The sequence below is a fragment of the Patella vulgata genome, chromosome 3 (assembly GCF_932274485.2).
Source record: "Patella vulgata chromosome 3, xgPatVulg1.2, whole genome shotgun sequence".
NCBI lineage: Eukaryota > Metazoa > Mollusca > Gastropoda > Patellidae > Patella > Patella vulgata.
The window spans coordinates 57,202,532-57,224,111 of record NC_065881.2 but is presented as its reverse complement, the minus strand read 5'-3'; the positions used below and the strand labels follow the sequence as shown (position 1 = coordinate 57,224,111).

Here is a 21,580-nt window from a genome sequence, read left to right as displayed (position 1 = left end):
CCCTAAAAACAGTTCTGCTTTAATACATTAATATTAAATTCCGTGTATAAATCGATTTAATCTAAGATGTACTACAAATCGAATAAATAATTATTTAGCCAAAATGTTTCCCAAAAGATCGTAAATTCATTCCTAGTTGCTATTGACAACGTCATGATTTACCGAAGGGGAAGAACTCTGTCAAAATCAAGAACTTTAATTTTATATTTATAATGAACTGACTGTGTAAACGAGTGTTTACGTGTTTGGCGTTTTATTCTTTTTGGTAAATTATAATTGGTGACTTCCACAGCTTCTTTCGGTAAATGCTGTATTTACTTGTTCTTTTATTTTGATATAATATTTTGAAATTTGTCATTAATTATCAGCAGTCCTACGTACGGCGCTCGATTCCATTGATTTTGTCATCACTCTTCCCCTCCTGAGCTGCGGTCTTAATTGTCAACACCGTCATATTCACGGACACGGTTATCTCAAGATCCATTCCCGTTTTAATCCTCATGTTCACAAGAATTTGCTCCCATCAATGAACTAAAATGCCAGGAAATTGACTCAAATTTTCAGGCCCTGTCCCCAATAATTAAAGTCTCCTTTCCTTTAGGCTACAATAGCCCGGTTTTTATAATGAAAATTATACTACTACTAGGGCCAGGGGCCTATAGGCTTTATGTCGCTATCTGAAATTGTTTCGCACCTACGGCGCTTGATTCCTTAATTCTATATTCTTCCACTACTTAGTACTTTGCAGTCTTTTTTTTTTTTTCATCACTATCATATTTACGCTTATCCCGAGATTCTATCCCATTTATTAACTTTCTGTTCATATCAACAATGACGTCAAGTGCCAGGAAATTGATTTCTGAATGTTCTGTTCTCCCATAATGCAATGTTGTTATTCTTTAATTTTTGGTGAGTTTTGCAGCTAAAAAATTTTTTTTTTCAAAGGCTAGAATTTCTAAAACTCGCAGTCGTTGCTTTAGGAAAATGATAGGCAATACGATCCCTGTTTTAATGGAATGTTTGAGTAATAACCAGTATTTTGTTGAAATTCATTGGGGTTTTGTTTTGGATGGCGCCCTAAATTTGTAATAAACAACAACACCAACATTGATTCTAAAGCGTTATCTAGCTAGAAATATGATCCAAACTTGAAAGATTATCAGGGGTTTGGGATGTCCGACTTATTGCAATTTGTATGACGACTTAATTTGTTATGCCAGTTTGATTTCGGCAAAAAAGAAAAGGTGCCATGTTAACAAATTTTGGTAACCAGACAACTCATCCCAAAGACCACTCGGATAGAAGACCACTCGGACCAAGACTCATCCCACAATAGCTGTGTTTGTTTTAATACGTGGGCCGAGATGTAAGACCACTTGGACCAAGTTTAGAAGACCAGTCATTCCACAAGAGTCTATCTATACTTTATCTGCTTAATTGGCTTTTACTTTCGATTTCTCAACGACGAGACCTACTTTGACTTTAGAAAATGATAATGTATTAACTATTTAGACACACTAATTATATAATTTGGATGTACACTTGTTTTTTCTGGTACAATTCTTTTGTTGGTTTTTTTTTGGACTATACTATATACCGGAAAACACCCAGGCTCTGGGTTACCGATTGAGGGTGTTTTCCGGTATTTAGTGTTTTCCGGTATTCAGTATAACATGGTGTTTTCTGGTAGTTTTCTGGTGTTTTCCGGTTGTTTTCGGTGTTTCTGGTATATAGTATTGCTGGTTTTTTTTCCATATTTCAAGAATTATGGAGCTTCCAAAAGAAATCACTGCTGAAAAAGTACATTTTTCTAAAGACAGTAAAATTTTAAATGACATTGCACAAGAGACAAGTTGTGATTCGGAATTGAAAACCTTAACGGAAGATGAATTACTAGAAAGAATAGAAACTGTTTTAAATGAAAAAATAATAAATGGTGAAAAAACAGCCTTTTTCCAGTTAGGATTATTCTATATAGAACAGGTAAGCATATATTTTAATTTAAGTTCTTCGAGATCGTTTATTTAAATGTTGCTACATATTTTGTGGGGAGAAAAAACAATAATTATTAAAAGATAGTTGATTACTCAAATCCTCAAAAGCTCTTGTCATGGCTTGAAATTATTTTATGTTTGGAAATTACTCAATTACCGGTACTCTTCTGAATAGCTCTTGGCTTCGAATTGTTTTTAAGTTTAGAAATTTTTAAAAAGTATATACCGATACTGTATAACCTTATTTCAATTTTTTATTAACCATTATTGGGAATTTTTATTTGCTCTTGTGTGTAGTACCACAATTTATCTGCAAACTGAACACATATTGTTAAATGATTTTTCATGACTTAGAATTAGAATCTATTGTTGTTTTACAGGAACTGTATGAAAAAGCTTATTCTTGTTTTGAAAAGTCTAAAGATTTTGACAGTCAGTCTATGTATCAGTATGGTGTCATGTTATATGATGGTATTGGCTGTGAACAGAATACGGTTTGTTATCATACATTTTAGATCAAAATAAAATTTTCATATAATCAGGCCATTAGAGGCAGGGCTCAAAATATCGCAGATGATTGATTTTCAATATTTAATAAATTAGCTTCAGCTCTGAATAATCACATATCGTCTTTAATTATTCCATTCCAAAATCTGATGTAAGAATTTTAGATAATATTATACAGTTTAATGTTTTATAGTTTTCTTACCATTATTTATGTTGGGTTTTGTTTTTTTAGGTGAAAGGTGTAGAATGTTTATTACAAGTAGCACAGAACCCGTCTAACTATACTAAACATTTAATGTCTGCTTTACAGTATAATATTGGTAGAGCATATTTTCAAGGGTTTGGTGTCAATCGACAATCAGATATAGAAGCAGAAAGGTATGGTGTATGTTTTCTGTATGTTTTCTGTATGTTTTACAGCATGATGAGCAATGTTGTGCATGATAAAGGAGAAACCTAGCTTGGTACATTAGATAAAACTGGATAATTCTGTGTCGAATTAGAAACCCTTATTCTAGCTACCAGTACATGATACCGTTGAGGTACAGGTAGTCAGTTAATATTTATGTAATGTTAATCGACTACTTATTACTGCTATAAAACGTCTTTTTCTTGAATTGATTTTTAGAGAGATTTGTTTTACAGACCCAAAATACACAGATAATCTGGAGGATTGTGTAGAAACTTCAATTCCCTTCATTATGCCTCCCTGGGCACATCATGCAGAACAATAATTATCTAATTAGTTGGAGCCAAGAATGTTGCCCCATAATACAACACTCAACATTTTGTTAGTAATTTCTGAGGTTCAAGTAGTGGGTGGTATTTGGGAATTCTCCCAGGGGCCAGGGCGTTGACATTACCTTACCTTTGGTGGGTTTATCTTACGTTATTCAAATGATAGAATGATCAATATAAATTGTTATGATTTTTAGAAGATATTTCAATCAATTCACGTAAAATGAAAGATAGACGTGGGAACATTGGAATCACTTTTCAATTTATGAGGCCTGTGACAAATACCACAGGTGTCCTAGTTGACAATTACAATTTAATTACTTATTTAATTCATTGTAGGCTTGTGGAGGAGGGATGGGTGGGCGAATGGTTAGCGTGTGTGCATTGTATCGTAAGGTCTGTCATTGAATCAAATGGCATGGTTTCGATTCCTGCGTTGTATGTGACTAGGACTAGGGTCACCTGTCCTACTTCATGGATTTTGTCAGGGTCCCCCCGGTTTCCTCCCACTACTAAAGACCCCTACGTCCAATCATTATATTTTGCATACTTCCACAACAAATTTTGTGAGTTAAATAGATTAGCCTAATAAACATAACTTTATATAGTGTTTCATTTTCAGACAATCAGATATATTAATTGTTAGTAATATTTATGTGAGAAGTAGTTCATGTATCAGGTGTTCTGAAAAGTGTATGCCTACTCTGCCTTGTGCGTGTCACCTATCACTACAGGTTAGAATGTTGTTTGTATATTAAAGGTGGTGGCTATTAGCAGCTGATGATGGTAATCCTAAAGCTAGTGTTAAAGCACAGAGTTCATTAGGCATGTTTTATTCTAGGGAAGAATGTTTAGATTTAAAAAAAGCTTTCTTCTGGCATTCAGAGGCTTGTGGTAATGGCAGTTTAGAATCACAAGGTGAGATTTATCCATCTCAATACAGTAACAAGAAGGATTGATACCCAATCTGATTAAAATACATGTATGGACCTTTTTTTTTTTTTTTTTTTTTCTTTCCCTCCACAGGAGATTCCGTCAGGGGTCATACACGTCAGTCATTCGATTAACCAATCAGCATCAGTGTTTCAACATATCCACTTTCAAAACGATAAGAACTTGACTCAATACACCATTTGATTGGCTAACCCCTCACATAAACCAGAACATGGGTTATTTAACAACTCTTCCAGATTCTAGTGTAATGAAGACAAGCAAAACAAATTTGGAACTATAAAAAACGAAACAAAATAAGATCTTTGTTGTAAGCAGATTGGATTGATACCCAAATATTTAACCAAATTATGTGTATTGGGTGGGTTTGGACTGATAATCCTGTTAGAGATTCAACGTGCACGTTATGGTGGTTTGCAAGGGATTATAAATCCCTCAAATGATGATCATAGTTTAAATATATTATTGTTTATTTAGGAGCTTTAGGTGTAATGTATGAATATGGTATAGGTGTTAAACATAACAGTGATTCAGCTTATATTTGTTTAAAAGAAGCTTCTGATCGAGGAAATGTATATGCTATGGGAAATCTTGTAGCACATTATTATAGAAGAAAACTTTTCACTAAAGCATCTGCTTTAGCCTTACGGTAAATACACAAGTTTATTGTACAATACAAATAAGTAGTATAAATAAGTATGATTAATTTGAAAAACTTACTACTGTAATAAATATATTGTGACCTATTAACAATAATGTTTGAAAATACTACATTTTGCACATGGTTATTTAATTTACCAATCTATTTTCTGTATGCACCACACACCTACCTCCTCAATATTTTTCTGTGGTGTGTAAGACGCTGGCTCGCTAGCCTGGAGGTCGCACGTTCTATCCCTGCATTGGCCGAGAAAGTTCATTAATATTTTCCGACATGGTTTCCCCATGTCAGTGGTACAGGACGGAGGGCTTGATAGGGATGGAAAACCGAGGTCCTGTGTATACATTGGGATTTGATATAAGAGGAAGCCAAAGTGCTGCTGCCCGGGCAAAATTTCCCTCATCATAGCACACTGTATGCCGTATGCCCGTCTGTATTAGCCCACTCGGAGCAGAAAGTAGGACGTTAAACCCCATTTTATTTTCATTTTAATGTTTTTCCAGACCTTTTCTTTGAAGCATATTGTGTCAATCTATTACAGATTTTCTTCTTCTATTTTTTTTTTGTTCAGAGTAGCACAGTTAAAATCTCAGGATATAAAACTTCTTGCCACAGAAACAGAATGTTTACCTGCATTTATCTCTAAAGGCATATCTACAGCCTGTTTCTATTTAGCCAGGTCCTTTTCATCTGGCCTTGGGATCCAACAAAGTGAAGAAGAAGCCAAAGTGTATTATTCCAGGGTAAGTTTCAAAAGTTCATATACATGTATATAAATTGTTGAATGTAATGCCACTACCCTGGCAAAAATGCACACTGATTAAAACACAGATCCTATTTTGTTTCGTTTTTATACGCCCTTATTTTCATGTGGATGTATTATGCCGTTGTCCCTGACCGTCTGTCCACAATTTGTTTGTGGACACTCTACAGGTTACAATTTTTATACGTCCACATTTTCATGTGAACGTATATTGTCGTCGCCTCTGTCCGTCCGTCCGTCCACAATTTGTTTGTAGACAGTCTACAACCTTGTTATTTGAGTACAAGGGGCAGCCATTTTGTCTGTCAGTTTTGGGCTGATTTTCACGAAATTCTAACTCAACAATCCTTAGGGTGTAACAGTGATATATTGAAACAATCAGGGGCCATAATTCAGGAAGTTACGGTCTTCGATATGGGCGAATATCGAAAGGAACCAAGATCTTTGGGTTATAAACTTACATTTAAAGTTTCAACAAAATCAGATAACAATTGTGACCTCTATAGGGTCCACAAGCTAAAAATGCTATTTATCATACAATCAGGGTCCATAATCCATGAAGTTACAGTCCGATACATGACAATATCGAAAGGAACCAAGATCTTGGGGAGATAAACCTATATTTCAAGTTTCGTCAAAATCGGATAAAAATTGTGACCTGTATAGTGTCCACGAACAATTGTGGATGGACGGACAGTGGCGACGACAATGTCCAGATGAAAATGTGGGCGTATAAAAACCTGTTAATTATAACATGATAATTGCTCTTTTTTTTGTTTTAGTCCTTCCAGTTTGATCCAGATGTATGTGCACGATTACAAAATATAACAACTCATGGTGTCATCTGAAGTTTTCCATCTGATGAAAATTAGTTATAGTTAGTATTCCAGGTCCAAAGTAATAATGTGATAATTGTTTGTGCTGATCTTCACATTGTGATATTTTGTTATAAAAATTTATGCCAAATTTTATTGCCATTACAATAGCATTTGAAAAGTCTTCTCAAAGTGTCATTAAGATAAAAGATATTTGTGTCCTTAATTTTGTTTGTTTTTTTTTATAAAAATTCCCAATAAGTTATATTAAAGGGTGTATGGCTCTATTCTTTATAACCTTATATAGATGAAAATGGGACTAAAAGCACATTAATGTAATATGAATATATATAAAATGATTTATATTCAATTTGTTACATTGTTATTGTAATTTCTAATCAATTATTTTTAGTGAAGTTACAGTCCAAATTGAACGGCAGTCGTTTATGCCTACTTAGTCCATTCTATATTCTTTTGTCATTTTGTGATTCCACCAATACTAATTACTTCTGCATTGTCTTGTGGAATGTGTTTCGTTGCTTACTAATGACACACAAAACCATAGAATACACGACTTTTGTACTGGTTATAAAATGTTCAATGTGTCTTAAATATTGGATATTTGGATCTCATATTTTCAGGCAAGATATATTGATTTAAATGGACCAATACTGAATTCTATTTCATGTTTTTAATTTTAAATATTGATTTAGAGATTTAGCTCCTTTAAGTTGATAAAAAAAAATACATTTGGGCTAATAAAAGAGATAGTTACATCATTTTATAAAGTATTCGACATTCTTCAAGAATTAATAAGTTTAAATTATTGAATTTTTTAGCTGTTGTTTTAAGTTAGTTTTGTTACTTTTTATACTGTTTTAAACCATCCATACATACCCATATATATATATTCATCTTCATTCTTGTATTTAACCACTGCATTATATTTTTGTTATGAATGTTAAATCTCTACTATTATTATTAAACTGTGATATATTGTATATTTCTTGTATATATATATATACATATAATATCCATATATTAATTTATTTATGAAGTATTTATTATTCATATTGTCTTGTCCAAAGATAAAGGGTTATGTCAGATAGCTTACTATTTCCTTTAATGGAATTTTTGTAGACTGAAGTTGTTTATAATGTAGACCTATAATGCACAGAATGCCAAATTTTCACATACCAATGTAAATGTTTGTGTGTCGTTCAAAATATGTTTATATCTCTTGTATAAATTAAACGTATTGTTTAACATAAACTTTTTTTTTATTTCTAAATTGTGTCCTGATTGGTCACAAGTTTCTGGAATGAATTGGCAGATGGGTTTTTTTTTTAACAGTGCCCTAAGTATTTTAGCTGTGAACAATTTTTAATCAGCTTGCTGGGAGAACCTTGAATTACTCATTATTAATAGTACAAATTTATCGATAAGATTCTTCTAAAGTTTCAATTGAAAAATATCACCAATTTTAGAAAAAAAATTCCATCAAAAATTTGTTTTGAATGAGTTCTCAGGCTTTAACAGTCAATCTCAAGAGTATGTGATGAGTTATCCAATCCGAAAATATTGAAATTCAATATGGTTCTTTCTTTTAAATTTTTAAACATTCCATTAAGAATTTTGATACCATTGAACAGGTTTTTTACTAATCACTGGCAAGACCATTGTTTTATAGCACCCAAGTTTCGCAAAATTGACGGATGTTGTATAGATATGCAAATTCTACACACCATAAATGCACTCACACTGCAGCTATGTCTGACATTAGCTTATTTGAAAGGAAACTTGGATGTTGACCACATATGATTAGGATAATCCTGAGCCCATTATGGTTTTCGAAAAAAAGAGAAAAATCCCAACTAAACCAATCTGTCACAGACCATTAATGCAAAGATTGCAAAATCATGCTCGTAAAACTTGAGCTATACATTTTCTACTATTGGTTGGTGGGGGGGGGGGGGCATAGCGCGTGACAATCTTACAAATTCCATCAAAAACGAAAAAACTTTACGACCCACTAGGGCCCTCAAACAAAAGGGACGCAAACTATTGAGAACATTAACCACCTCGAGGGCTCGTTCATAGCCCATCTCAGTTTCTATGCACAAATGTATACTTATAGGAATTTACAATAACGTTGTATTTGATAGATAAACATGTTTGGTATGTAACAAAGTTATATTTATATGTAGTATCCCACACGGGCTTTCATAAATTCGGAATGGAGAGAAGTAAGTTAAAGAGGCACTATCAATTTGAGAACAAAATAAAGACAATGAATATATAAAACACATTAAAAACAAGCGGCAAATACGTCATTCGGGTTTTTTTTTTAGAATTCATATTACAATTGGTATTGCACCATTTTACACATGTTTACGATACAAAGTCATATAGCCGACACGACCTATTACCGATCTTGGCGCTGTTTTGAAATTGCTCGTTGAAATATTATTATTATTCTATTACCGCAGACTCAATAAACATTCCAGGTCTATGGGTTCATTTTCCTGGCCGTAGTAACATCATAATTTTAAATAAAATAAGTTTTAGGGTGTCGAATGCGTGATCTAATTTACCTCGAGGAACATGTCTTTAAGACCATCAACAGACATAAGATTATTTTTGAAGCTGATAACTTTCAGTTATACTTTTCCATCTACTTTCTAATTTATCTTTCGGTTCCGCCCAAAATTTGTGAAGCAAAGTCCACCCTGTTTTGGCTGTGTGTAAAACGTAGTCATTGGTGGGATCTAAGTAATAAGTGTGAGCGCCATATACCAGCGACTGACACAATCGTCCAGCCAACAAAACTTTCAAAGAGCTGAATTCTTCCTCTGTAAGTTGTTGAAGACTTAAATATCCAGCTAAAATATGACCAGGTACATCTAGCTGATTAATAAGATTGGTAAATATCATCAGGTAGGCCACATTAATAGCTAAGTCATAGATGGCACAAGAATAAGTTGTATCTTGGAAATCTATCAAACCAGTAAATTTGTAACGCTTACATTCCATCGGTATATCACCCTGTCCATCTGCTGGTGCTGCCAATATATTTAACTCATTCAGATCACCATGTATACAACCTATAAAATTATATTTAACTCATTCATCTCATTATACATATAACTATAAGAAATACATTTAAGTCATTCATATCACTATGTATATAAATCTATAAAATTATATTTAAGCCATTCATATCACCATGTATATAAACTATAAGATTTTATCTAACTCATTCATATCACCATGTATATAAACTGAAAGAATCATTCATATCACCATGCATATTATAACCTATAAGAAATGTATTTAACTCATTTATATTTATGTATAAAAAAACCTATTAAGAAATATATTTAGCGCTTTCATACACTATGTACGTCGTATGTAACCTATAAGAAATATATTAAACTTATTTATATCAGTATGTATGTAACCCATGACCAATATATTTAACTCATTCACACCAACACCTACAAATGAAATGAAATATCGTTACGCATTCAAATTAGCACATATTTGTAACCCACATCAAATATATTCAACTCGATACACCGATATCATCATGTGGATAATCTATGACAAATAAATTTAACTACAAAATTTAATCCGATATTATGTAGATAAACTTTACTCATATCAACTTGTAACCTACACTATATATTCATTTGTGTACGCAGGCCTTTAAATATAATTTGTTATGGTGGTGTTGAACATGCTATGTTCTTACTTTTAGTGAGATTTGCTGGATTTATTTCATTTTCAAATGCTTCAATTACTTCATTTACAACCTTCCGATCTTCAGGCTTTAAAACGAACACATATTCTTTTAACATCGGTATATTTCCCAGATTCCACTTGCTATCAAAATTCTTAAAGAAATCGTGTTGGAATCCCTGCAAAATAAAATATATTAATATGGTAAGATGTAACAGGCATGGCATTTAAAGAACAGAAGTGAAGGACGCGGACCTGACTTGGAACAGTGTCTAGTCGTTCTGATGGCACGTTGTGTGCACGTTAATCAAGATTAAAACACAGATCCTATTTAGTTTGTTTTTTTTGTAGTTCAAAATATCGTTTTACTTGTCTTTACTACACAAGGATCTGGAAGAGTTGTTATATAATAGGCGTCTAGTTGATGAGAGGAATTAGCCAATGAAACGGACTGTTACGGCGAGTTCTTGGCGTATTCTGCGGAACTGTGGGTAAACCCCTAGAAACGTCAACGCTGACGGGACCTCCCAGTACAACTGGCCAGATCTTCATGTAGTGTAGGCCATCGAAATTATAAAAAGAAACGAAATATAGATTTGTATTTTAATCAGATTGTGTGCACGTAAAATAACCACTGACAGTTTGGATTCGACAAAGAGATGGCGGAAAAATCGCTGTCCGGAACAAATTTACTCCATAGGATGACAACTTTAGCCTATAAAACGTCTTCAGACAGTTCATGACAACACATAGGAACACATTTCGGTTTTGGTGCATAAAAAGGACATTTTACCTAAGGGATAATTATTGAGATGCTCAAGTTTCGCGAATATAATATATCATTTTAAAATCGAAATTGATTAACTAGCCAATGCAAACTTAATGTTTACAAACGCCAAAACGAAATTAGCTTGACAAAATTAGGAGCAAGCGGTATTAGAAAGTGATACCTTAAAGGCGTTGGCTATTTGCGCAACAAATTTTCCATTTTCATATAGAAGATTGGAAGTAAATGGATAATTTAACAATACATCTCCTGGTAAATAGGTTAATAATCTAACAATATGTTGAATGTAATCACCTGGAAAACAAAAACAAAACATTAGACGCTCATACGTTTTCCAAACAATACACAATAAAAAAAACACCGGTTCAAAAATAATTAAAATCGATTAAGCTCACTTAAGATCGTGTTGATTTCCCGTCTATTGAATCAAGAGATTTTGTTTTCGACTGTTGATATCTGAAGGATAACCAATTTCTATCGATGAACATCGAGGCCAAGATGGTATCTAGCCTATGTGTTTTGGGGGTGGGTGGGGGCATTTTTTAAAACTTATTATTTAATGAACAATTTTAAGTCTTATTATTTTTATTTAATGACAATATGTATTGACAAATTGTATTTATTAGGACGATCCATGTGCGTAACGCCGATTACGCAGTGTGCACTTTTTTTTATTTAATGACAATTATTTATGTATTGACGAATTGTATTTATTAGGACGATCCATGTACGAAACGCCGATTGCGCAGTGTATTCACGTGAGTACACTTTATTTTCAACACCGATAATTTTTTAAGTACACTTTTAATGCAGAACTATCCAATATAAACACCAGGCGTGCGTATGTACCTCATAATCCTTCGGCGAGTACAGTTTTCAAAGGTCGCGATATAAACATGTTAATGGCTAAAGTGAATGTTAAATACAATATAAATTATACTGTGAGCGTAGTTGCATCGATCAGTTGAGTACAGTATAGGACATTCCGAGGAAAAGATCACAGATTATTTCATTGGGCCTTTTCGCATTATTAAATAGTTTAGAATGAATAGTTTATGGTTGCCAGTGCATAGGTATCCACCTCTGGATAAATATTCTTTTCTGCAAGCCAGTCAGATATTAAAATAACTACAAATACGAAGATATTACTATTTTGTTCTTTGCTTTTATAGATCTTCTGGTAACTCATCACTTCTCCATTTTTATCTGGTACAGATTCTTGTGTAGGCACTCCCCCATTTCTTAGATGATCCATCACCAAATTGTGAGCTTCTACATAGAAAAATATAAATTTTCAAATGGTTGACATAAAGAAACATTGCTTCATCCAATGAAAGTACGTGAAAGCAAGCATCTTTTAATACTTCATGATTTTACAATTCCATAAAGATAATTTCATGCAAATACTATTATAATTTTCGTCGTTTGAGGGTTCACGAGGTTCTACCAACTGGAACAAGAACTTAACTCTGCACAGGCTTTTTCCATTTACTAATTTACAAAATGAATCGGAAATTGCTGAAATTCAGTAAGATTCTTTTTGTTAATGACGCATATCAATTTCATGCAGATCGGATCATAACTTTTGTCGTTAGAGCGTTCACAATTTTTTCAACAAATTAAACAAGGGCCATAACTCCAGAAGAAATTAACGTAAATTATTGACATTAAGTAGGATTCTTCATCTCACTGATGTAAACAACATATAATTAGTTTGAAAACAATCAGATGATAAATGTAGTCTGTAGAGAGTTCGCAAGAAAGTGTTGACGACGGACGTACGGACGGGGGCGACGGCAATATACGACCACATTTCTATGTGGGCGTATACAAATGAAATATATAGGGCCAATGGTATAAATCGAGAAAGTTTCATAACCAGCACATATCCTTTGTTCAAGGGTCATTTACTCGATTGTGGAAGCTGAATTATCCAATTGTATTTTGAGAAGCCTGTTATCTTTAAGACCCACATAAAAAGCGATATTTTTATACATGTACATTCATATTTATTTTCACAATAAATATACCACACAGACAAATTGGGTGATATATTTTACCTGTAATATCTGCTTGGAAATGATATGGTATGCATTTAGTTATATAGTGAAGCTGTTATCAGAATTTGTTTTTGAATATGATTAAATTTTGCACACAGTTCAAACATGCCTTGACAAAACCTCTTTTATTTACTACACACTACATATTTATGCTGTTCATAACTGAATTTCTACTACGTTTAGTAGACATCCTTAAAAAAATACCATTGTACCATACTTGCATAACTTAATTCTATATTTACATTTTCAGATTGTAACATCAACAACGTTTTATAACTCAATAGACGGTGTATATTAATGCTACTTTCAATCATTACCATGGTGTATCAGCCGACTGGTACCAATTGTTAATTTACATACTTTTACATGGTTCAGTTCTTCTTAAAGTCTAATGGTAGTCCATTACAAGTTATATTAATTTAAATTAGGTTTCAAAAAGTCTTTAAACAAATAACTAAAGCATTAAGAATATGCGAGACTGAATGCTTGGCAGTTGGAATTCGATATAAGAGTAGGCCGCAGTGCCGCTGTCCGGGCAAAATTTCCCTCATAGCACACTGTATGGCGTATGCCCGTCTTCATTAGCCCAGGTTAGGAGCAGAACAGTAGGACGTTAAACTCCATTTCATTTCATTTCATTTATCTGCCACGGTCGTATTTCATTTTAGTCATAATTATCGGTGGCCCAAACTTTGTTGCGTAAGTCGCCCAAACTATTTACCTGTAATATATTCAGGCTTGTCCAAACTGTCTACCCTTCAATGCGCGTGCATACGAGATAAATATGACCTAACCGAGGGTTGATATGTGCAATAACCCAAGGCCGGAGGCCGTGGCTTATTTCACATATCAACCGCGGGTATTAGGGTAATATTTGTCTTACACACCGACGTCATTTTAGTAACCACGTGTTCACAAACAGACATTCATTTTGTGCAATGACTGATGGGCGCAAGTCAGTATGGATGAAATATGGATGAAAAAGAAAACGTAGATTCTGACAAGTGCAGAATTTATGCAGAAAATATTTAACACGGATTTAATGTATAGAGGATATTTGTCGTTTTAGAGTGAATAACATATTTTATTTCATCGAGAAGCAAGAAAACTTATATTTTCACGAATGCGTAGCATGAGTGAAAATATAAACGTTTTCTTGCTTAGAGATGAAATAAAATATGTTATTCACGACAAAACGACAAATGTTCTATTTATTTTATGATTTTACAACCATTTTAGGTAAAAACAACATGGACTACTGCTAGCCAGTGGAATAACACTTTTATTTCACTGATAAAGCGCGGTATTCCACTACTGATCATAAAATAAACTCCGATATTTCGGATTGTGAGGAAGATACAAATGATACACGCTTTTCAATTTCGAGTGACAAGATGTCAGTGAATGTGCCAACAATGCCTGCGCAAAAATCAGTGGGCTGTGAACATTTTTAACAGTTGGTAAGTGTGGCGGAATAATAAACACGATAGTGGCGCGAAAAATCCTGTGTGCGCTGGAAGATATGAGTATATAAGATATAAATAAAATAAAACTAAGTACGAACAATCCAAACCATTAGACAAAATTCGAGTCTAGATTCGTCTTGGAAGTAAGCAAAATAAAATAATGAATATTACCCACCGAATTCCGTATTTAGTTATGGGAACAGTTTCACATTTATGGATTACGAATAAAATTGATGCTGATGTGGATATACTACACAATCCAGAATTTGAGTTTCAGACAAGTTCTTGATGGTCAGATGAAGAAACTAAGTAATCTGGGCTTGACAAAGCGCGTCGTCCGAATCGTTTGACAACATTGTACAATAAGTGAATAAAATGTTAACAGAACGAATTTGTCCTTTTTCTTTGTAGAGTCCTTAAACCTGTTGTGACGTCATCAGAGGGTCTGATCGCGTATTTAGTTTGTGTCCCTATCTGATTTAAAAAAAAAACAACGTGTGAATATATCAGTTATACGCTAATGATGGTTGAGTTCGAATTTCGTGAAAATCGGACAAAAACTGACGGACATAATGGCCGCCCCTTGTACGTAAATAGTGTGAACATCTGGTATATCAAGGTTGATTGTACGAAAAATCGCGTTTTGAGCTTGTGTCCCTATCCGATTTAAAAAAAAAAAACGTGTGAATATTTCACAGTTATACACTAATGATGGTTGAGTTCGAATGTCGATATTCACGCATATCGGATCGTAACTTCCTGAATTATGGCCCTTGATTGTACGAAAAATCGCGTTTTGAGCTTGTGGTCACTAAAGTGGCACAATTTTTATCCGATTTATAAAAAAAAGTGTGAATATATCACAGTTATACACTAATGATTTCGTGAAAATCGGACAAAAACTGACGGACATAATGGTCGTAAATATTGTAAAAATATGGTATATCAAGGTTGTGGATCCGATTTGGATGAAACTTTAAATATATGTTTTTATCATAAAGATCTTGGTTCCTTTTGATAATCACACATATCCGAACGTAACTTCCTGGATTATGGCCCCCTGACTGGTCGTGGATTCTCTTGAGGTCACAATTTTGTTTTTCGATTTTAAAAACCGTTTAGATATATCACCATTCCACCATAATGAAGGTTGAATTCGAATGAATTTCGGGAAAATCGAAATGAAGTATAAGTATGTAATACAAAGGTTATGATGAAACTTAAGACATATCTTCAGTCCCTTTTGATATTTTAGACCATAACTTTCTGGATTATGGTCTCTGATTGTACAAAAAATCGTTTTTGTATTTAGCTTGTTCTCTATCCATCTCTTGTGTAGAAGTATGTAATACGAAGGTTGTGGACCCTCTAGAGGTCACAATTTTTATCCGATTTAGATGAAACTTAAAACATATCTTTATATCCCAAAGATCTCAGTCCCTTTTGACATTTGCGCATTTCAGACCATAACTTTCTGGATTATTGCCCCAGATTGTACAAAAAATCCTGTTTGTTTTTACTATTTAGCTTGTTCTCTATCCATCTCTTGCAAAATGTGAGCGTATCCTGCCTGGCAGCCGCTGGTTCTATACATGGTATCGTCTATGAGTTGTCGGCGGTAACTGGTATCGTCGATGTATGGTATTGTTGATGAATGGTATCGATATATGGTATTGCCGATTACTGGACCTTAACGGCAGCAACTCCATAATTTATCCAGTGCGCGTACTTAAAAAGAATTCTTGTATTGTAATCTTGTATTATATAAACCGAATTCTTAGTTTTGTATTTAGTCTTGTTCATTCCCCAAAACGGTCACGCCCGACCATCCTGTGACACTATGATCATAAATATTTTTACTTTTTTAATAATAGTTATGTTCAATTCTTAGTCATTAGCTATAACAACTCAATATTTTCATATATTTTTATGTTAATTATTTAAGTACATGTACTATTATAATGTGTTAAGGGATGTTGTCAGGTAACGAAACGTACGCCCACAGCAGCTAAATCTTCCGAGCGGGCGAAAAGGGTTTTCGCACATTTTGTCAGTAATTGGAAGGCATTACAAGGCAATTTCTTATAGATCAGATTCGTTTGAGGGTTCACAAAGCTCTACAAACTGAAACAAAGGGCTTAACTCTTGAAGTAATTTACGGAAATTGTTGAAATTCGACAGACTTTTTCTAATTTAAATAATGCATAAAAATTTTTATACAGATCGGATGATAACATTTGTCATTCAAACGTTCATAGGGTTCAAAGTAAAATAAGGGCCATAACTCTTAGAAGTAATTGGCTGAAATTCATTTTAAAAATTTAAGAGAGAGAGAGAGAGAGAGAGAGAAATGGGGTTTAACGTCCACTCTACACAAACTAGGTCATTTCGGGACTAACATATGGTTTGATTTTATTTCAATAATTCGTTGGGAGTAGGGCGACCCTACTCCTTGTCACGTACAACCGGGGATTCGAAACCACGCCAGTTCACTCAATGACAGGCACGCACGTGCTTAACCATTCGGCCATCAAACCCCCTTACTAATTTGAATGATGCATATAAATTTCATACATATCGTATGATAACTTTCGTCAATCGAGCGTCCACGAGGTTTAACAAAGTTAAACAAGGGCGATTAATCCACGATAAATCATACTCGTATTGATTAACATCAACGATACGTAATCTCTCCGATTGAATTCAATCGGCTTGAAAAGTAGCCCATAAATATTTGAGAAGATTGCAGGCGCCACTGCAGAGGGTGCCGATCATATCTTTGTAAATGCTGGACCAAATTGAATCATTGTTGGGCCGATATTACTTTTAGAGACCCAACATTTTTCAATATTACAGTTTGCAGGGGATTAAACACACCTTAAATGACGACCAGGGAGAGACTTTAATAGGGTTAATACCGATGAAGTAGAACCTGTTTTAATTCCATTCCTACCCTTTTCGCCTATCTAAATTCTTACCATGCATCTTTGGTCGTTTGGAATCCATGGTATTAATGATCTTCAAGAGATAACCATGTGGCCATAGTTGTTTGATATATTTGTTGTCGTAATTTTCATCAACAGTAATAGCGTAATTGCAATCGTCATAGCTATTTAATGATTTCACCTTTACAACTTTCAAACCATAAACTCTTTCTAATAACTCTTCAACAGTTCCTTCAGGTACGATTGGTTTTATCACCTCTCCTACCTATTGAGAGTTAAATACGACAACACAAGCAACAATTATACATAAGGTCATCATTGAATTTCATTCAGTCGCATTTAAACCTGAAAAGAAGCCCTAGACTATGTAACCCGACGGGTGCCTACGACATGCTGTTGGTGTTTTTCTTCATATACTTTGCATCATTTGCAATACACCCATGTCAGGGAATAATGGAAACATAGTTTTATTATATAGACACTGCTTATATTTCGGGTTTTGCTTCATCATTGCTGTATTCTGCCTGGGAAGGTGTATGTTCAGGCCCGTAGCCAGCTTGCTAGCTTTGGAGGGGCAGTGGAGTTTTTAGGGGGGGGGGGGGCACACCTGGCACAGTCTACAGTAGGTATTTTAGAGCTATGGTCGGCAATTTTTTTTCAGGGGGGCAAAACATTTTTTCGGGAATGCCCCCCCCCCCCCTTGCCTCCCTCTGGCTACGGGCCTGTGTATGTTATTGTAAGACATTAATTAAACTATATATTAACCCGTAATTTATTTACCTGTATGTGCTATCGGGGAAATTTTGCCCGGAGAGCGACGCGACGGCCTACACTTATTTCGAATTACAACTGTCAAAGGTTCTTTTACGTGCATGACAATGTGTACATAGGACCCCAGTTTTTCGTACCACCTGAACGACTAGACACCCGTCCTACACCACCGACAAGGGGGAAATGAAACCGCGTCGGAAAATCCAAGGCTCTTTTACGGGAAACAACGGGAGCGATCGAACCAGAGATATTCTGGTTAGCTAGCCAGCGTCTTACTCACTGAACCACTGTGGTTCCTCAGATAAGTGAAAACATTGAAACTCGTATCAAATGCCGAACAATTCATCCAGAATTCAATGAGTTATACTCTAGATGTGTATATGTAGGCTAATGTTAATTATTTGACATCTGGTAAACAGAAGTTTATTTCTTTCCATATATAGTTTCCAGCAGCAATTGATCACATAGTCGTGTAAAAGCAAACATAAATCTATAAAACACTACATACTTTCTGGGTCATCCCTTCGTTGTCCTTGCTCTCCATTCTGTTTGTTTTTCACACCTTTCCGACGTGGAATGTAGCTCGAGTAAATTGTTCACTCGTTAATTTAATTTGGTCAACAGACTCATGGTATTCTCACGAAGCACAACTACATGTTTGGTTTGAATCAAAGGTCAACGTCGTAAATAATATACGTAAAGGGGATATTGAACCTAAACTCTGGTTACAGCTGTCGTACCTAAACTGCCCTGCTGATAACGCTACCACTTATATTCAGCCTCGATTAAACAAGCCCGGTCAATAGAGTAAAACTTACTGTTTGTCGACTCGACATTTTACTTAATCTAAATAGGAGCATGTTAAATCTAGATATTTACGCTTGATATCTGGAAATTTCAACTTTGTAATTTGAAATTTCAACTTGGTAGCTTATCTGCAAATTTCAACTTGGTCAATTAAGCTGTCCACGGATAATTTTTAATGGAATAGTATGTAACAGTATGTTTAAACACATAACAGTTCTGACTGTTCCGCGCCCCGGTATATATCATTGTGCCTGGCTCTGCTTTTCAAACAACCAACCCAAGGATAGACAGGCAGCGATACATCTCGCAATAGAGATCAGATTTCATGAAGGCAGAAAGGATCTTTATTCACATATTCCTTTCGGATAAGCTAGTGCTGAGTGAATGTCTTGTTTAAAATCAAACATTCGAATTTTGATGAGAATAGCGTGAAATAAATTGTCACAATATGGTTGTTGAAAGAAGGCAAACAGGTTCGTGTTACCTTAAGTCATTTGTTGCTTTTATGTCCTGTTGGGGGGGGGGGGGGCTTGTACAAGCCATGGAAAAATGTGTTCTTATTTTTAGAACTGTCTGTTTGTGATTGATAAATAATGATATGTATGTTTCTTGCTTTTATAAAATTCATGGGTGCTAATTAAGAAGAATGTAAGTTTAAAAGTCCCTTCAATCTGAATTGTCAGGACCACGATCTTTTCAATGGTATTCTAATAATTCATCATTTTCATTGGCTCAGAATTGAGATTTTACTACAAATTTTAGCGTTAGCTTTCAATCAATGGAAAAGTCGCATTCCTATAAGGTTGAAGTTAGTATTGTGATACTATACACACATAGAATATTATAATTATTTAAAACAATTGCCTACATGCATATAGGAGGTCTGGATGGACTTATATTATTGAAAATAATATTGTTGATTGATTGGCATTTCAATAGAAGGTTTGATCTCGCTTTAACTCCCTACATCTTATCAAGCCCTTCACGCAATACCCTGCATATTTCGGCACTAATCTCGATTGGCTACCGACCCAGCTGAGGGCCTATCGGATTCTCCGATCATCACCAATACCAAGTCTCGCGCTTTCCAGCTAAAATGTCTGCCTTTGATAATCGAGTTGCAAAGTTCAAGGTTCGTTTAATGTCGATTTTTCCGTGGAGGTCGCCATGTTTGATTTGAATGTGTTTGTGTCACAACCTCTGATTAGACGCTATTGGTCACGTGTCTACGTTAAAGGGAGATAACGTAGCTATAAGTTCGGGAATTGCAGATTATTCTAGCAACGTCTAGATGTTGTAAAACTCGCGGTCGTTGTTGCTTCAGGAACATGGTTTATTGGGTTACCTGGAAACAGTGTTATTGACGTCAAAATATTTGGCAATCCACATTAGTTACGAAAAATAAGCAGGTCGTTTCCATATTATTACGCCGAACTTCGAAAATGACCAATCTAGTAAAATGTCCCCAGGCATCATTGTGACACAATGGGTGAGGGTTGGGGGTGGGATCTAAGAGTTGCTCCCCACACCTTTCGGCTCGGGCAAGCGGCTGTGAGGAGACATTATTTAGCGTTTTTGCTGATGTTTAGACTTATGGATATATTTGTAATATTAAAGTTGTTTCTGGCTTTTGTATTACATTATTTCATGTATAAACAAATATTTAGAACTATACGACGTGGAGTTCATAGTGAAGTCAAAATATATATCGGAGTTCTAGTAAGAAGAAACTAATAATCGCAAGAAAGTCTCACATTAATCTTTTGAAGACAGTGTCACATAGGAAGGTCTGGATGGACGGGCGGATAGACCAATTTTAAGTCCCCTGCTTTCTTCGAAAGGCAGGGGACAATAAAATATGAATATTAACTGGCAAGGGAAAGCTAATGCCCAAAAATTCTGAAGAATTTTCTTGGTAAAAAATGGGATAGGAACCGGGACCTGCGGGTTATGGAATGTCTCGGTGCCTTATTCCTCGAGTAGCCGCGGCTACCGCGACAATCAAACATGCCTTTATTATTCACAAAAGTCGGTATATCCTTTTTAACCAAGCCGTCTAAGACTGATATGGTACGGCAACTAAATACAAAATGTGACACTGCGACCATCTTTGTCATTATCCTTCGTCACGGCAGCCAAATAAATGATGTGTCACTACCTCCGTCCGTCCATCCATCCGTCTGTCTGCCTGTCCCACTTTTTGGGACACAATAACTCTCCTTCAGATTGATTTAGAGTGTTTAAACTTAGTGTAGGTGTATATTAGGCGAATGCCTTGATGAAGTTCAAAGATGAGCATTTTCTGCTTAGGTTAATCATAGATAATCAATTTGATTGGTTGATGCTTTGGCACACGATAACTTTAGTTCTAAGTAAGCGAGAGTGACGAAACTTGGTGTAGAGTTTCATTACACCAATACCTTGACTAAGGTCGATAATGAGCTTTTTTCTGCTTAGGCTAAGCAGGGATTAGCAATTTGATTGGTTGATGCTTTGGGACACGATAAGTTTGGATCTAATTAGGCGAGAGTGATGAAACTTTGTATATACTTGTAGTTTCATTTCACCAATACC

At 34.9% G+C, this 21,580-nt stretch overlaps 2 protein-coding genes across 4 annotated transcripts; one reads left to right on the top strand and one right to left on the bottom strand.

Moving 5' to 3' along the window:
• The first annotated feature begins 14 nt into the window (after nt 1-14).
• LOC126814633 (LRP2-binding protein) lies at nt 15-7,691 on the top strand. 2 transcript variants are annotated; one of them, XM_050539918.2, is made up of 8 exons: nt 15-301; nt 1,764-1,983; nt 2,375-2,488; nt 2,734-2,879; nt 4,000-4,157; nt 4,668-4,839; nt 5,423-5,594; nt 6,397-7,691. In XM_050539918.2, the coding sequence occupies exons 2-8, from the start codon at nt 1,768-1,770 to the stop codon at nt 6,460-6,462; spliced, it is 1,044 nt and encodes a 347-aa protein (XP_050395875.1). In that variant the 5' UTR covers nt 15-301; nt 1,764-1,767; the 3' UTR covers nt 6,463-7,691. The 2 variants fall into 2 exon arrangements, with proteins under 2 accessions (XP_050395875.1, XP_050395876.1); XM_050539919.2 differs by having other exon boundaries at nt 38-301; nt 4,081-4,157.
• A 1,062-nt stretch (nt 7,692-8,753) lies between these two features.
• Nucleotides 8,754-18,969, bottom strand: LOC126814630 (hydroxylysine kinase). Of its 2 annotated transcripts, XM_050539912.2 has the most exons (6): nt 18,708-18,969; nt 17,462-17,693; nt 12,107-12,229; nt 11,121-11,251; nt 10,184-10,349; nt 8,754-9,533 (listed from the first exon to the last, which is right to left on the bottom strand). In XM_050539912.2, the coding sequence occupies exons 1-6, from the start codon at nt 18,741-18,743 to the stop codon at nt 9,064-9,066; spliced, it is 1,158 nt and encodes a 385-aa protein (XP_050395869.1). In that variant the 5' UTR covers nt 18,744-18,969; the 3' UTR covers nt 8,754-9,063. The 2 variants fall into 2 exon arrangements, with proteins under 2 accessions (XP_050395869.1, XP_050395871.1); XM_050539914.2 differs by lacking the exon at nt 17,462-17,693 and having other exon boundaries at nt 18,708-18,968.
• Between the last annotated feature and the right edge of the window lie 2,611 nt (nt 18,970-21,580).

Bases quoted from the DNA above. Each gene is read 5' to 3' on its own strand.
- LOC126814633 (XM_050539918.2), top strand. From the start codon at position 1,768: ATGGAGCTTCCAAAAGAAATCACTGCTGAAAAAGTACATTTTTCTAAA. The intron at 1,984-2,374 runs GTAAGCATATAT...GTTGTTTTACAG, and splicing joins GATTATTCTATATAGAACAG to GAACTGTATGAAAAAGCTTA. The intron at 4,158-4,667 runs GTGAGATTTATC...TTGTTTATTTAG, and splicing joins TGGCAGTTTAGAATCACAAG to GAGCTTTAGGTGTAATGTAT.
- LOC126814630 (XM_050539912.2), bottom strand. From the start codon at position 18,743: ATGGAGAGCAAGGACAACGAAGGGATGACCCAGAAA. The intron at 17,694-18,707 runs GTATGTAGTGTT...AACTCTCAATAG, and splicing joins ACGAAGGGATGACCCAGAAA to GTAGGAGAGGTGATAAAACC. The intron at 9,534-10,183 runs GTAAGAACATAG...ATAATTTTATAG, and splicing joins TCCAGCAAATCTCACTAAAA to GTTGTATACATGGTGATCTG.